General features: G+C 47.1%; 1 protein-coding gene across 1 annotated transcript in view; it reads left to right on the top strand.

The window, feature by feature from the left end:
- TTYH3 (tweety family member 3) overlaps window positions 1–17,186 on the top strand; it is a 59,719-nt gene that overhangs the window by 27,210 nt on the left and 15,323 nt on the right. Inside the window, exons 2-7 of the mRNA XM_056866584.1 lie at window positions 765–934; window positions 5,063–5,174; window positions 6,387–6,607; window positions 7,677–7,772; window positions 10,183–10,255; window positions 10,691–10,766. Coding sequence (XP_056722562.1) covers window positions 765–934; window positions 5,063–5,174; window positions 6,387–6,607; window positions 7,677–7,772; window positions 10,183–10,255; window positions 10,691–10,766 — 748 coding nt within the window. The remainder of the gene's footprint in view (window positions 1–764; window positions 935–5,062; window positions 5,175–6,386; window positions 6,608–7,676; window positions 7,773–10,182; window positions 10,256–10,690; window positions 10,767–17,186) is intronic.

The raw sequence follows: 17,186 nt of genomic DNA, 5'->3' as shown, positions 1-17,186 counted from the left end.
TAAGAAATGGACACTTACCAGAATTAAGGAGTATTCAAATCTGGGTCTAGGGATTGCAGCGAGAATCCCTTGACTTGGTTGCTGGCGCTTGTAAGACCATAAGCAGCCATTCAGCTAGTGCTGTATGAGTGAAGCTTTGCCCAGTCGGAAGGATCTGGGCACCTGTCTGTTTCAGATCAAGAGATTATTAGCAATATGGCAGGCAGTTGATCAAGACAGTTTGCGAACATATGGAGATAGCCGCACGAAGACACTGAATGTCGCGCTTATGAGCGTTCTGTCATTTAATTGGATTAGCCTGAGGAGGAGAAGACTGAGAGGGGATACGACAACCATCTTCAAGTACTTGAAGGGCTGTCATATAGAGGATGGTGCCGGGTTGTTTTCTGTTGCCCCAGAAGGTTGGACCAGAACCAACGGGTTCAAATTAAATCAGAAGAGTTTCCATCTAGACATTAGGAAGAACTTTCTGACAGTTAGAGCGGTTCCTCAGTGGAACAGGCTTCCGCAGGAGGTGGTGAGCGCTCCTTCCCTGGAGATTTTAAGCAGAGGCTAGATGGCCATCTGTCAGCAATGCTGATTCTATGACCTTAGGCAGTTCATGAGAGGGAGGGCACCTTGGCCATCTTCTGGGCATGGAGTAGGGGTCACTGGGGGTGGGATGGGTAGTTGTGAATTTCCTGCATTGTGCAGGGGTTTGGACTAGATGACCCTGGTGGTCCCTTCCAACTGTATGATTCTATGATTCCTTTTGTCTCCCGCAGGCCCTGTTGCTGTTAGGCGGGGTTGCTGTGTCCTGCCTTGCTCTGGATCTCCTCTTCCTCCTCTTCTACTCCTTCTGGCTGTGCTGTCGCCATCGCAAGAGCGAAGAACATCTGAACGCAGATTGCTGTTGTACGGCATGGTGCGTCATCATAGCAACGCTGGTCTGCAGGTGAGTCCGGGTGTCCCCGCCCCCTGCCTCCTTCTCCTGCTAGCTGAAGCTGGCCTTACGAGGGTTAAACAGTACTGCTGTCTTCAGTAGGGTTGCCAACCTCCACGTAGTAGCTGGAGATCTCCTGCTGTTACAACTGATCTCCAGCCAATAGAGATCAGCTCACATGGAGAAAATGGCTGCTTTGGCAATTAGACTCCACAGCATTGAAGAAGAGTTAGTTTTTTATATGCTATCTCTACCACTTAAGGGAGACTCAAACCGGTTTAAAATCACCTTCCCTTCCCCTCCCCACAACAGACACCCTGTGAGGTAGGTGGGACTGAGAGAGTTTGAAGAGAGCTGTGACTGGCCCAAGGTCACCCACCTGGCTTTGTGTGTAGGAGTGGGGAAACAAATCCAATTCACCAGATTAGCCTCCGCCGCTCGTGTGGAGGAGTAGGGAATCAAATCTGGTTTGATTCCACCGCTCCAAACCACTGCTCTTAACCACTACATCACGCTGGCCCTCCCCTCCCCAAACCCCGCCGTCCTCAGGCTCTGCCCCAAAAATCTCCAGATATTTCCCAACCTGGAGCTGGCAACCCTAATATAGCCTTTACTCAGCCAGAGTGGTATGGTGGCAGAGTCTCAGACTAGGATTCAGGAGACCCCAGTTTGAATCCCCACTCGTGCCATGGAAGGTCACTCTCATCGCAGTCTCTCAGCCTAACCTGCTTTGGGTCCCTGGAGCAAAGAGAGAGTCTAGCAAGGAGGTTGGAGGGGGTCAAGGCAGGAGGAAAAGGATTAGAGACTGTCTGTGGCTCAGTGGAAGAGCCTCGGCTTGGCATGCAGAAGGTTCCCAGGTTCAATCCCCGGCATCTCCAGTTAAAAAGGATCAGGCAGGAGGTGATGTGAAAGACCTCCGCCTGATCCCCTGGAGAGCCACCGCCGGTCTGAGAAGACAGTACTGACCCTGAAGGACCAGTGGTCTGATTCACTTGTAAAGGAAAACAAAATTCAGAAAAGGGCAGTGGCAATTTGCAAAGGGGTCTGTGCCCCCTACAGTTGTGAGCCTGCCTAAAGGGCAAAAAGGAATCCTGCGGCCTGCAAAGCATATTTGGGCCACCTGCAATTATATAAACAGAAATGGGGAGACAATAGATGGACATGAAGGAGAAGAAAGTACAGGAAATATTCCTCCTGCTCTGAAGTGGAGGCTGTCCAGCTACCTTCTTTCCTTGGGGTACTCAGGGGCACGAAAAAAGAAAAAGAGCTCAAACACTGGAGCTGGAACTCATTATACTTGTTGAGTGAGACACGCACACTCTGTGCTCTCCACGCTCTTTGTTGTGCAGTTTAAGGAAATTGCCAGATTTTCAGTCCTGATTTGTGTCAAACGTTATGAGGCATTCCGGAGAGGCTGCCTGGTGAGTCTTAATTTTACCTGTGGCCCTCCTCCAGCGCTTCTCAAGTGCCCCCTGCTAAATACCAGTTTGAGAGTCTCTGCTCGAGGCCCGAGAAGAAGGAACTGGCTAGTTGTTCAATGCCACAGGCATCTCTGTCAGTTTTAGGAGGGGTATGTTTTGTGTAGTCGAGAACGGCAGGAAAACACTGAAGGAGCAAGAAGGAGCGGGGTTGGAAGGGCAGGCAGCTGGGGATTCCCGTTTTGTGCGCTGTGCATTTCCTTGGCTGCTCGGACAGTCTCCAACTTCCGATTCTCTAGCAGGCGTAAGATGCAAACAGATGTTGAAAGATGGCTTTTGCAGCTCTCCCAGAAATAGCACTTCCCCACTTCCCCCTGATGTTGAAGAATAAGGTGGTAATTAGATGGGCAGATTAACTCATCCCCGGGAGTAACGTTAAGGTGTTTTTTTTTAAAGGGTTCAGCTTGTAACATTCCTGTAATTAAAGGTGTCTTGTCATCACTAGGCCATTGTTAATAAGAGTCTTGTCTGGATGGGTTTCCTCTTGGGTCAGGGGAAGAGGACAGGACTTTAACTAGTTACTTGACAGTTCCTTGTCTCTCTTTTTAGTTCTAAAAGAGGGAAATGGCGTTCTTTGTGCACCAGGCCCTTTGTCCCTGCACAGTTCTGCTGTTTACCTCACTTTTATCTTAAACCGAGAGCTTAATTCGAGATGCGCTCTTTGTGGTTTATGGGCGATTCCCCCCCCCCCCACAGCTACCTCTAGATACTTCATTTTCTTTAACGGTATTGTATCATTAGTATTGTTTTTGTTAATAACACGACTGCTGTTAAATATTAATACTTATATTGCGGTCCTGCAGCCAAAGAGCAAGTGACCATATTTCGTTTCAGTCGGGGAATTATATCTCCAGCCCTTCCTATATGATCGACTCCCTCTGGGCTGAATTGCAAGATGTTTCTCCCATCGCATGCCTTTTTGTGAGATGTTTTCCTCCTCCTTTTTCCTTCAATAGCTGCTGGTAATGTTTCCGCCCGTCTCCTGGGACCATCGATCACCGCGGTACCCCTAGACGAGGGCTTCGCTTAGCTCTTGGAGTTAAGGAGTCCTGCCCAAGAGGAGAGCCGGGGCATTCGCCTTCTGGCCTTAAGGGGTTAGAGGAGAGGCTAATGTCAAGACCACCATCCCCATTCCCCCCTCCCCCCAGCCTGGGGGGTTTATTGAGTGGGGGGAGCGGGCTGGTGGCTTAGATTGATTATTATTTGTAGCCGAGGGGAAAGGCACTTAAAAGCAGAGGCATAGACGGGTGGATTTGAAAGAAAGTGACTCATGGCGCAGCTAATGTGTTCATGGTAGCAAGCACAGTTCAGGAAAGTGCAGCCACTGTGCCTGCGCTCTCATTCTTGAAAGTATAAAGCATCTGCAGCTGCTTCCTCCCCGGGTCATCCTTCTTCCTTAGCTCCTCTGACTGGAAACTGCTGCTTCTGCTGTTCTAAGAATAGTGTTTCCTGCACCGAGTGGGTCTGCACTTGGTTTTTTGGAGAAGCGAGAACGCAGTCTGTGGAAGGATTGTGCTTTCTTCCGATTTCGCAACGGTCACAATGGAAACCAAGTTCTCTCTCCTTTCTGTGCATGCTGGGGCACGGTGGCCCTCTATGGGTTTCTAGCTGTGTTCCTTTGTACTGTGTTAGACCCCTTCCACACGGAAGCCACGTGACTCATGTTCCCAGGACACTCAAGGAGACATCAGAGCTTGTTCCTGAATAATCCTTTGCTTAATACTAGAACTGAGCTATTGTTCAGAGTAGAATATGGAGAAGGTATGGAAATAGTTGCCTACTGGGTAGCCTGGACCTAGCCCAAGCTTGGAAGAGCTGAGAAGCTAATCGGAGTCAGTACTTGGATGGGAGACCACCAACGAAGACCAGGGTAGCTATGCAGAGGCAGGCAATGGCAAACCACACACACACGAACACACACATGAATCTGCCATGCTGAATCAGACCCTTGGTCCATCAAAGTCCATCCAAAGCAGTTTTGTCTACTCAGGCCGGCAGTGGCTCTCCAGGGTCTCAGGCTGAGATCTTTCACATCGCCTACTTGCCTAGTCCCCTTAACTGGAGATGCTGGGGATTGAAACTGGGACCTTCTGCATGCCAAGCAGATGCTCTACTACTGAGCCACGGCCCCTCCCCTTTTTTCCTGTGAGTGAGAGGGAAGAATATCAAACTCTAGCTTGTTAATGCTATAGGTGAGACGTAGCCAAGTGCACATACAGAATGGGCTGTATACTCTTTTAAGACGTCCCACAATTCTCTGCAATAGGCCAGGAGTTTTTAGGGGGAGGCAGAACTGCAGACTGTGTTCCCTGAAGGTGGGAAGCATGGAAAGCCGCCTGCAGCAACTGACGCTCGAGTGGGTGGATGCTGCAGCTTTTCTTTGGGTCTCACAATGGAAGCAAGGCTGGATGCAGCGCTGCAGAGCTAAAGAAAAGCTGTGTGTTTTGTTTTCATCCCTCAGTTTTATAGCCAAGTCAGTTCTCTTACGTGTGGAATACAGAGGGGTTAGAATTACCCCAGCAGCAGCTCTTACTTCGTAGCCCAGAGTTCACTCCTGCGGAGACCCTCGAATGAGGGGGCGGCTGGCTTTTTTCAAGTCAGGAGCAGATGGAAAAACACTGCCCCATTTTATTTATCTTGTTTGTTTCTTTTTTCCTCATAGTGCTGGTATAGCTGTTGGCTTCTACGGAAATGGGGAGACCAGCGATGGTATTCATCGGGTGACGTACTCCCTCCGGCATGCCAATCGCACTGTTTCTGGGGTCCAAGACCGGGTGAGTTGAGGCCATCCCCCCAAAGAGTCCCTATGGGCAGGTGAAATCCTGTCCTGAGAGGTTTTGTTCACCTGAGGGTCTTCTCTGTTCTCACCTGCCTCCCAGCAAAGCTTGGATGGCTTTCTGTTAATATAGGGAGATGCGATTCTGTTCTTTCTCTGTCCTTTTCTAAAAATAGCAGCTTTGATTTGCTTGGATAAATAAAGAAATGTTCTGTCACAATTATGCATGGTTCAGGCAGCTACACACACACACATATTTCAGACTGTCACTGCTCAAGAGGGTAGGGGGTAAAAAAAAACCAGTTACTTTACAGCTTTGCTGTTTGATAACAAGGATACAAGGAGGTGCCTTAAGAGTCTGGTCCTTTTCCCTGTTGGCCCAGTACTCTGACTGGCAGCTGCTTTGTGGTAGAAATTGGTCTTTCCATGCCCAGCAGGAAGAGTCTGAATGTTGTGAGAGATGCCAAGAAAGAATGTGGCTCCTTCTTCTAGCCCACCCATCTGACGAAGATAGCTGACTCTCAAGAGCTGATGCTCCGAAAATCTTGTGGGTCTCTAAGCTGCTATTGGACTCAAATCTTGCTCTTCCACTTCAGACCAACATGACTATATCTTCTGAAACTGCCCTCGTCTGTTGCTACTGAATGGGAGAAGCTTTGAATGTTTGTGCATGCGTTGCTGGTTTGCATGTGAGACCATGTCAGGTGGGGCCAAGTCTCTGGTGTGGCACCTAGCTAAAGGTGAAGGTCCTCTGTGCAAGCACCTGGTCATTCCTGACCCATGGGGTGATGTCACATCCCAATGTTTACTAGGCAGACTTTGTTTACGGGGTAGTTTGCCAGTGCCTTCCCCATTCATCTTCTCTTTACCCCCAGCAAGCTGGGTCCTCATTTCACCGACCTGGGAAGGATGGAAGGCTGAGTCAACCTTGAGCCGGCTACCTGAAACCAACTTCCGTCAGGATCGAACTCAGGTCGTGAGCAGAGTTTGGACTGCAGTACTGCAGCTTACCACTCTGCGCCACGGGGCTCCTCTGCACCTAGCTCGACTACTAAAAATCGCAATCCCAAAATATCGAACCGCTGCCTTGGATCGTCTATCTTGACAAGGGACCCTTGGATTCCCGGGCCACTTGATCCTACTTCCTTGTGTCTCCGTGCTCACATGGAGGGTTCCTTGTCAAGGATCGGGCCTTTCTTCCTTTCCTCAGGTGCTTGACACGGCGGTTGCTCTGAACCAAACGGCAGAACCGAACTTAGTGGTCCTCGAAGAAATGTTTGCCAAGCAGACCGATTACCTGCACGTTGTCCAGAAGCTCCAAGGGCTGCTGGATGAGCTGGTGAGGCAGACGACTGAGATCCCTTTCTGGAAGAACGAGGATGTCTCTCTGGAAGAGCTGGCAGTCCGGATTGATTTGTATGACTGGTACAGGTGGGCAGCATGGAGTCTTTGCGTTTCATTGTATTTCTGCTGTTTTTGTTTGTTTTGTCAGGGTGATCCTTTGGGTTCCACGCAGTGTTCATTGAGCTTTAGCTTCCGTCCCACATCTGACTTAGTGCCCTAGGATCCTAGGAGAGCCAGTGTGGTGTAGTGGTTAAGGGCAGTGGTTTGGAGCTGTGGACTCTGATCTGGAGAACTGGGTTTGATTCCCCACTCCTCCACAGGAGTGACGGAGGCTAATCTGGTGAACTGGATGTGTTTCCCCACTCCTCCACATGAAGCCAGCTGGGTGACCTTGGGCTAGTCACTCTCTCTCAGTGCCACCTACCTTACAGGGTGTCTGTTGTGGGGAAGGGAAGGTGATTGTAAGCCTGTTTGAGTCTCCCTTAAGTGGAACTGGATGTGTTTCCCCACTCCTCCACATGAAGCCAGCTGGGTGACCTTGGGCTAGTCACACTCTCTCAGCGCCACCTACCTCACAGGGTGTCTGTTGTGGGGAAGGGAAGGTGATTGTAAGCCGGTTTGAGTCTCCCTTAAGTGGTAGAGAAAGTCGGCATATAAAAACCAACTCTTCTTCCTCTTCCTCCCCCCTCCTGTCTCTCTCAAACCAGAAAGTTTTATCAAGTATTGAAGCTCAAATATAAATTGCCTTAATTATAAGAGGGCTCATTGCATGCCAGAATAGCAAGTGAGCCTCAGCACCCGGTGCTACTGATTTCTTAAAATCCTGTTGGTGGTGAAAAGCGTCGTCACGTTGCAGCCGACTCATGGCGTCCCCCAGGTTTTCAAGGCAAGAGACGTTCAGAGGTGGCTCACCATTGCCTGCCTCTGCGCAGCAACCCTAGACTTCCTTGGCGGTCTCCCATCTCAGTACCAACCAGGACTGACCCTGCTTAGTTTCTGAGATCTGACGAGCGTTTATACAGCTTATTGATTTGGGGGTAGCTACTCTAGGAAATGAAAGCTGTATCTTTACATCCCATGCTTGCTAATTTAGTCCTCGTTCTCTTGAGGCCATTAGTGTTGTGATTGTATTTTTGGGGGGTTTTTTTGGTGCTAGGTGGCTGGGATATCTGGGCCTGCTGATGTTCCATGTCCTGATCTGTTTGCTGGTGCTGTTTGGACTGATCAGAAACTCAAAGGCCATTCTGATGGGGTGAGTCTCGACGGTGGGAACAACGCCTGGAAGTTAACGAAACGAGCAGGTTTTCTCCCGTGGTTTTCATGGTTTGTCAATCATGAACTTGATTCCTTGGCATTGAAATGGTAAATTGCTCGGCAGAATTAGTTCAGCTCAGGGACCCCCAGTCTGTGTCCCCACAATCAAATGGGTTCTATGAGGGGTAGGTCCCGTCACAAAATATTGGAAGGTTCCTCAAAATATCAGGCAGCTCCACGCTTATAGTGGCAGATGTTTCCCAGAGCAGGCGCAAAGGTGATACTTCCTGAAGTCCCTCCTATTCTGCTGAAGCAGAGGGGAGTCAGGATTGGCTCTGCTTTTAGGGAGAGAGACCTCAACAAGTTCCAATGTGAAGCTGTTAGGCGGTGTGGCAAACCACCAAGCATCAATGTCTCTCCGCAGAAACTCTACTGGGTCTACTGCTTCTGTTTCGCTAAGGCAGTATATTGTGCACAACACATTGTTATCCTAATTAAATCCCTTGTTTTGACAAGTGGAAATCTTTCACGCAATTACATGTGTTGGTTTTTGTTATGACTTGAGAAATCACAAGATGGGGCTAGAACTTGACATTTAAGGATCTGCCAGAGCTCTCTGGTGGAGTTTAGCTTTCGCCTGCCTCGATTAAGGGTGAAGTCCTGCATTCCCTGCCCTGTTCAATATGGGAGCGGACTTGCTTAAAATAAATATGCACAAGATAGAGCAACACAGATAACAAAACACGGCAGTTGAATTTCACGCTTGCAGCTGTGCCTAATAATTCGTTGATGCAAGAGAGAAAGAGGGATTTTGAAGCGGGAAGATCTTTTGCTTTGTTTAACCGCCCAAGATGCAGTCCTGTCAACTGCCACCTTAGGCCCCTAGAAAAAGATTCCTTCTCAGCCACCGTCATCCCACCCATATCACAAACCAACCATAGTATGAAAACAAATCCAGCTGAATGGATGACCGGGCCCCCTGGTATTTTGCATCCTCAGCCCTCCTTCCTTTCGGGGAGGCCCTGTGGCTCAGTGACTGAGCCTCTGTTTTGCACACAGAATGTCCCAGGTTCAATCCCCAGCATCTCCTGTTGAAAGGACCATATAGCAAGGGATGTGAAAGACCTCTGCCTGAGACCCTAGAGAGCCCCTGCCAATCTAAGACAGTACTGACCTTGATGGACCAGTGGTCTGATTCAGTATAAGGCAGCTTCATGCGTTCAAGATGAAGTTCATTTCCACCATCATCTGACTTTGACTTTTAAGTTCTTTTTTTGGGGGGAGGGGATGAGGGAGATTCAAAATCTGGTTCAGAGATTTGAGGTCAGAAGTGTGGCTATGCACTATAGCTAATTGAGAGTAATCTGCATACCCACGAGAGCAAAAAAGACATAGCTTGAAGGTTGTTGTTTTCCCCACAAACTTTTTAAAAATTCAAGTTCAGAATTCATGTTCATCGACAAAACTTTCCATATGTTGTAATGCCAATGCTAGATTGTCCCTCTGGATGGTAACTCTGTGCCTTGTTATGTTTGCCCAGCACCCATACACATTGGCTCAATTCAGACACACTGTGATTTGTGCTAACCGCGGTTCAGCACCCAAAAGTTTGTGTTCGGTTTCTGTATGTGCAACAGGCCAGCTGCAATTGTAGAGCTTCTTGTTGGCTTTCAGTTTCCTCTGCAGTCCTCTTGACTGCATTTTGCCCGGTGGAATCTGTGTAAGTGAGCAAGGTTTGTTTATTCGTTCAGAATAAGGGGTCTGGACAAAACGAACTGCGGTGCTGTTCTTTGTCTGCCAAGTGACCGTTTTCGTTAACAACTAGCCCGGTTTCAGGTTTCCCGCACAGAGGTCTTTATATGGCGCCGATCTGAATTTCACGAACGTGGTCGATGACTATGGCAGCCCTTCCTTTACTTTCATGATAACTGTTCACATGGCCGATTCTGCCCTGAACAATGTCACACTGAGATCAAAATAAGAAAAAAGTAACTATCTAACTAGCCCATAAAGAAATTAATATTTTTTTAATCTTAATTGCCTGGTAAAGAAATTTGGCAACTGCCAATGTAATATTAAAATCCACTCCTGCTAAAATAACCCTCAAATTGTCCAATTTGGAGACAGATTCCTCCAATTTGGAGACAGCTTTATCCTCTGTGTCTAGATTCACTGAGCAAGTCGCAGCTCAACAAAGCATGCTGAAAAGTGTCAATTTGGCCAGAACCACATTGAGGGCAGCCATTCCCTCTCCTCCCCCAAATTGCTGGTTGCAGAAACACCAGCTGATGGGCAGCTTTTGCTTACTGCTTTGAACTCCGAATTACAAACTTCGGTGAAGATTTAAGGTATTAGAACTGGAGCTGATCCGTCTGCCAACCATGCCTTGTTTCTTCTCCTTCTTGCAGGGTATGCCTTCTCGGGGTTCTTGCCCTCATTGTGAGCTGGGGATCGCTGGGTCTGGAGCTAGCCGTGGCTGTGGTGAGTGGCTCTGAAATCAGGGAAGAGTAACACCGCAAGACGTCTAGACATTAGGAAGAATTTTCTAACAGAGCGGTTCCTCAGTGGAACAGGCTTCCTCGGGAGGTGATAAGCTCTCCTTCCCTGGAGGTTTTTGAGCAGAGGCTAGATGGCCATCTGTCAGCAATGCTGATTCTATGAACTTAGGCAATTCATGAGAAGGACGGCATCTGGGCCATCTTCTGGGCCATGTATTAGGGGTCACTGGGGGCGTGGGGCGGGGAGGTAGTTGTGAATTTCCTGCATTGTGCAGGGGGTTGGACTAGATGACCATGGTGGTCCCTTCCAACTCCATGATTCTATTCTGTGATTCTACGTCTCAAGGTAAAGCATGTCACGACCGTTTTTGACTGTTGTTTCTTCCCTTTTATCCCTTCCTCGTCTCCTCTCCCGTAGGGTTCCAGCGACTTCTGTGTCAATCCTGACGCCTATGTCTCCAGGGTGGTGGAGGATCATGCAGTTCTCACTACTGGTAAGGTTTCGGAGAGACTCGCTAAAATGCAAGAGCCCCTGTGATCTTATTGATGCTCTAATGACAATATGGAGAAAAAACTAACATCCCGACCTTTTTGAGCCCCTTTTTGGGGAGGGGCTGCGGCTCAGTGGTAGAGCATCTGCTTGGCATGCAGAAGGTCCCAGGTTCAAACCCCAGTATCTCCACTTAAAGGGACTAGGCAAGTAGGTGATGCGAAAGACCCCTGCCTGAGCCCCTGGAGAGCCGCTGCCGGTCTGAGTAGACAATACTGACTTTGATGGACCGAGGATCTGATTCAGTATAAGGCAGCTTCATGTGTTCATGTGAGCCTGCGGGCACATTTGGAATTCTGACACGGCATGACGGACATAGCAACAAAATGGCTGCCGCAAAATGGCTCCTGCAGGAGGCAGAGCCAGCCACAAGATGATTGCCAAGGCTTAACTTCAGTAACACAGTGCAGATCCTTTTGCTGTGGTGGCAGCTGCTGCCAAGGCAACATTTTAAAATCTGCTCAGCCAATCGAATCTCCAGTAGTCAGTCAGAAGCCTTGCTGGGCAGAAGCCCTACCCGGCCCCACCCACTTCCTAAAAACAGTTGGCGGGCGCCAGAAAAGGTGTCGGTGGGCGCCATGGCATCCATGGGCACCACATTGGAGTCCCCTGGCTTAGGTCATAAGGTACCAGAACCAACCGGTTGAAAATAAATCAAAAGAGACCAGACTTCTGCTAGGGACTCTGATCTGAGCACCCCGTCTCTTGGGGGCTCCTGAGGGAACCAAGAATCGTTCGAATCTGGGGTGCAATCCTGCACCCCTACCCGATCCTAAATAGTGGACCGGGAAGCAGGACTACCCCTGCTGCCTTTTAAGTGCGGTTTTGACCCCCAGTTTTGTTGAGAGAGCCTTCAGACGACTCTCAGAATCCTGGACAAGGTCCCACTGGCCTGAGGGGAAACCATTGTCACGAACGTCTCTTTGGAATTAGGCTCAGATCTCCCCTATCTATTACCATCTAAGCAACAATACAGAAGCAAGAATGCCTACTCTTCTAAAATCTGAGTAAGTTACAAGAATCCTTTTGTTTTACCTGGATCTGGAAGTCTTGAAGGAGCGAAAAAATACCTATTGAATCCATATCTCCCCATCTGATGTTTGAATGACTCTTTGAAAATTAAAAACACTGGATAAACCGGCAGGATTTTTATCAAATTGATCGGTGGGTAGACATAACAATCAGGACTCTTTGAATGACGTTACAGCCACCAATCAGAGACTGAGATGTGCAAAGGGGAGGGAGGAGGAGATTCCCCTCCATTTCCGGGAAGACACTTTTCTGAATAAACAAGTCTTCAAGCCACGTCTTATCCGGAAGCATCTGCTACCGTCTGCTACCGCGAGAACACCACGGGATTTGGGACCGTAAGTGTGGCATTACTGTGTAACTGGCAAATATCTTCCAAGTTCCTAGGCAAAAGGAAGTAATGGCAGGCTTGCGACTTTATATCCTGCCCCCCGCAACATTTCTTTACTACCCACAACACAGGAACTAGTGATATACCTGTCTGGACTTTACCAATTAAATTTCAACAGAACTATTAGAAGCAGCAACCATGGAAAGTGTGATTAAACAGATGGATCGACTACTCTCTCTGACAAACAATATCTACGAACTTTTCAACCAGAAACTGGATGTAATTTTGGAAGATCTCAAGGATATAAAAGACCAAGTTATTACATTGAGATCAGAGATGAGAGAAGAAAGCTCTCCAAACGACAAGCCATCAAAAGAAGAATTAAATTCTGCTAAGGAGCTGGAGAGCCACAATGGACAACCAAAGGATATACATCTGCAAGAAGAAATTGAACCAATCCAGTTGACAACCATGGATTTGAACTTAAGAGACTTTGACTTTTGTTTGTTTAATCTACCAGATGAATTCTTCAATGTTAACTGGGAGAACTTAAAAGGGCGAAAAGCTGGAAACACCGAGATCTTTCTCTTCGCCTTAGGGATGGAAGAAACCACATAGCAGATTGATTATCACTCGTCAATTTCTGCAGAGGGAACTGCACTAACAACTTCCAAGGATGCTCTTCGACGTTTAAAGCTACTGAGAAAAAGAGGAAGATGTTGGAAATTCAGGATAAAGAGACTGGCTCAAAGGGTCTAGATTTCTTGGGATTTAACTAAAAGGGACTGATTAATGGCTTGGCTTTGACAAAAACAATAATTAATGACATTAACATAATAGATACTTATTAGATGTCTGGGAGAAATGGAGGAGTTATAATGATACCTATTTTTAAAGGAAGTTAAAAAATGATTCCTATTATGTAATCCATCTTTTTTATTATAAAATAGTGCTTTTTTCTATTTTTTCTTTCTCTTATTTTTTCTCTTTACTTGAATATAGAAAATTGTTATAATAGAAATAGTGATTACTTAGATTATGAGTAATATTAAATAAAGAATAATTTCTTATAAATGTTTGTAATAATATAGGATTAGAATTTTAAACAAAGGTGATTACAAATAAATGACAAGATTGAGGGAGGTGTAGGGGAAGTTTCATATTTTATTTATATATATGTATTTTCAACAATCTTTTATTGGAATCTACACCTTGATGCTTATTTACATTGATTGTTGAATATTGTGTTTAATCAGTATGGAAAAACAATACAAAAAAATTATATATAAAAAAAAGAAAATAAATCAAAAGCGTTTCTGTCTAGACCGGCTTCTCAGTGGAACAGGCTTCCTCGGGAGGTGGTGAGCTTTCCTTCCCTGGAGGTTTTTAAGCAGAGGCTAGATGGCCATCTGTCAGTAATGCTGATTCTGTGACCTTAGGCATATGACGAGAGGGAGGGCATCTTGGCCATCTTCTGGTCACTGCGGGTGTGTGGGGGGGAGGTAGTTGTGAATTTCCTACATTGTGCAGGAGGTTGGACTAGATGACCTTGGTGGTCCTTCCAACTCTATGATTCTATGTAAGCTGAAATCCAGTAAGGATCCCCCATCCCCTGTTTTTATTGGAACAGGGAGAGCTTCTCCAAAACAAAAGAATTTTTGTATGGATAGACCGATACCCCTTTTTGTGGTTGTGCTTGTATAAGGCAGTCCCCTTGTCAATGTGGCAGTGGGTGAATTCTCTGGAAATGCAGAAGTATTGGATTGCATGGGCTCTGTTGAGTCCAAGTATCTGAACGGCTTCCAAGTTCCTCTCCCGAGAAAAACCAAAATTGTTTGCCTGAAAATCATGTATATTTATACAGCGTGCATTGTATATGTAATTCTTCTTCCCTCAAGACATTCGGTAAGAAATTGAATTCTGAGGACTGGGGGAGGCAGAGAAAAGGAATGGGGGATGGATGGGGTTCGGCCAAGGGATGGCAGAGATGAGGAGCAGAGGGCCTTCCCCTAGGAAGTCCACCATGAGCCAGCGGTCGTTTATGGAGCAGGGAGTCCTTATGCACAAGGACGCTGGTCGAAATCAGCTGAGCCGGTGACCTCTCGTGGTAGATTAAAGTGGGGTTGGCAGGAAGACAAGATAAAGAATAGAAACCCATTCATGCAGGAAGAAGTGTGATTTATGTTTCTGCAGATCGAGCTTGGCTTTTCATAGTCCTGGGAATCCAAGAATCGTTTCTGCTTTATAAATCAAAATTCTAGCTTTTCTGACTTAAAAACATACACGTGAGCGCTCTACTGTTGCCTGAAGTTTGGCAGTTAAATGGACTGGAACAGTAAGATAGAGAAAAATTAAATGTTTCCACCCAGCCTTGAAAATGTAGGCCTAGCTCTGAAATGTAGATATGACCTCCTGAGTACAGTCACTTTCTGTTCTTCAGTGACTGTTCTGTGCCAAACGATCCATTTTTTAAAATGTAACAGAAATCTGCGTCCCCACTCAGTTCATTGGCTGCCCTGGTGAGAAGTGCAGGACTTTGGAGGAAGTTACAAAAATTTCCTTTCTCCTGTTTCTTTTTCTCTTATCCAGCTGTTCCTTCTCTTTTTCTGGTCCCCTTGCTTCTGTCGATGAATACTCTCTTATGTGCTGTTTTTAACCATGCATACACAGTCCTTTTTTCTCATCTCAAACTGAGTGGGGATTCCTGCCCACCAGAAGAGGCAGGAAGTTAGAGCTTAGAGCCCCGCCTCCAAATGCAGAAGAAGGAGTCTCCCACCAGGCATTAGATGCCTTACTTACCTGCATAAAAAAGAATATTCACAATGCATCCAGTGCTCTGTTCTCTCCACAGTTCACAGAGAGACTGTTTTCTGTTTGGAAAATCATCCGTTGCACATTGCCGAATGGCAAAAGGTACCTACACCATTCCGCTCTATTTCCTAAGCGATGCCACTGATTAAAATTGATCAGATTCATCCCAAGATGCATTTTAAATGGCTGCTACCTCTAACCCTCATTCCTTTGCCTACTTTAAATACAGATGTACAAAGCAGGAGGGGGGACTTCACTTTTCTTTTCCTCATCTACAGAGTTTATCAGATGTTCCTCGACGTAATCAATCAGGTGCCGAAATCGAGGGTTTCCCGCCTCAGGGTCTTTATATAAACTGAGCTGCCTGCTGCGTCTAACCCTCAGAACGCTTCCCGCTAATTTATTAGGTTTGGTAGCCGAGGTTCTTGACACATCCATGACAAAGGGGTAATTGAGCACCTTGCCCAAGGAACCTGTGCTCTCTCTGGGTTTCTCTTTGCCTAATCCTAGACAGAGAGAGGGAGTGGATAAATGATGCCTTCAATTTGGGCCTTGGCAGGGAGCAGTTCATGTGAAAAAACTGCTTCCATACCAGTGTGGGGAGTGTTGGTTGGGAGTAGATGGATGCGGTGGGCCTTGAGTATGCCGGAGACAGCTGTGTGGGCTGTTAATGGGGCCTTGAAGGGTCTCTTCCTGGTCTTGTCAACAGTGCTTAGCTGCTTAATTTTATAGTCGGCTCGTATCTCTGGTGGTGGTTGATAGGGTACACGCATGGCAACATTTCTTAGTAACTGGAGATCCTTCTCCCTTCCCGGAATATGATTTTAAAGCATCCGGGCAGGGGTCTCTAACCTTTTTGAGCCAGTGGGTGCCTTTGGAATTCTGGTACAGGGTAGTGGGCGCAGTCCCAAAATGGCTGTCGCAGGAGGCGGAGCCTCTCCCAGAGAAAGTCCAAGTGCAGCAAGGAAGAGGGGTAAATTTAAACACAATCGGGAAAGAGGAGGGAGAGACAGAATATAGCCAACACTGTCATGGCAGCTGCCACCAAAGCAATATTGTTTTAATCTGCGCAGCCAACTGGATCTTCAAGGGCCAGTCATAAGAACATAAGAAAAGCCCTGCTGGATCAGACCAAGGCCCATCAAGTCCAGCAGTCGGTTCATGCAGGGGCCAGCCAGGTGCCTCTAGGAAGCCAGTCAGAGGCTGTGCTGGGAAAGAGACCCACCTGGTCCCACCCATTTTCTGAAAACACTTGGCAGGTGCCAGGTAACATGTCAGCGGGTACTGTGATGCCCACGCGCACAACGTTGGGGACCTCTGCATTACAGTATTGGATTTTCTCTAGAAAGGTCCTCTGCAGGCCTCTTCACACACCACATTTGAGAAAGTGGCTCGACGGGCAAGCACGTGCTAGAACATTTCAGATATATAACTTTTCCAATACGATACTTAAATTTTTAACAAACTGCCTTGGTTTTTTTTTTTAAATCCCATTGAGCTGAATTTTCTTCTCTGTTGGTCTTCATCACCTTGTAACCAAGCTAACGTAGAGGGGCCCTTTCTTCCAGCATCATAAGTGTGCTGGGACAGTGCAGAGGAGTTTAAAAAGAACACTTTAAACATAATTTCGTGGTAAACCACAGCTTTCAGTTTGCAAGGCCTGATCAACACTAGCATGTGCGAGAGGTCATTAATTCAGAGGGCCGCCATAGGTCAGGAGCAACTGGACGGCGCACAGCGCACGCACGATCGCGGCATTTTTTGTATCTTCAGCAGAACAAAGGGCACATCAGATCATCCGATTAAGTGTCAGTTTTGAGATTAGCATCTTTCGTTTTTCATTTTTAGGCATGCTGTGGTGGAGGGCAAAAATACTGGGGCAGTGGAAGGAAATGAAGGCCTTTGGCGTGTTGAGAGCTTGGTTATTTATATGCCCGGCTCATCCAGAATTCATTAGCTCAGATGAAGCCAAATAGAGTTGAACGCTGATGGGATAATCATCTCACGCCGCTTGGAGAAGCCCAAATGCAGCCGAGACGTTTGTTTTCAAGGCAGGAGGCCGTTTGCCTAGTCTCACGTTTGTTTGTTTTTTTGCACTGGTTATTTTTTTATTAGCAAACAATTTAGTAAAGCAGGATAATGATTATGCCCTATCAGGCTCCTGTCTGTGTAACTGGGTGGAAGACCTGGATT

This window comes from Euleptes europaea, chromosome 21, assembly GCF_029931775.1.
Source record: "Euleptes europaea isolate rEulEur1 chromosome 21, rEulEur1.hap1, whole genome shotgun sequence".
In the NCBI taxonomy this organism is placed as follows: Eukaryota; Metazoa; Chordata; class Lepidosauria; order Squamata; family Sphaerodactylidae; genus Euleptes; species Euleptes europaea.
Note: the sequence above shows the minus strand (reverse complement) of the source record. Positions and strands in the feature narration are given on the sequence as shown.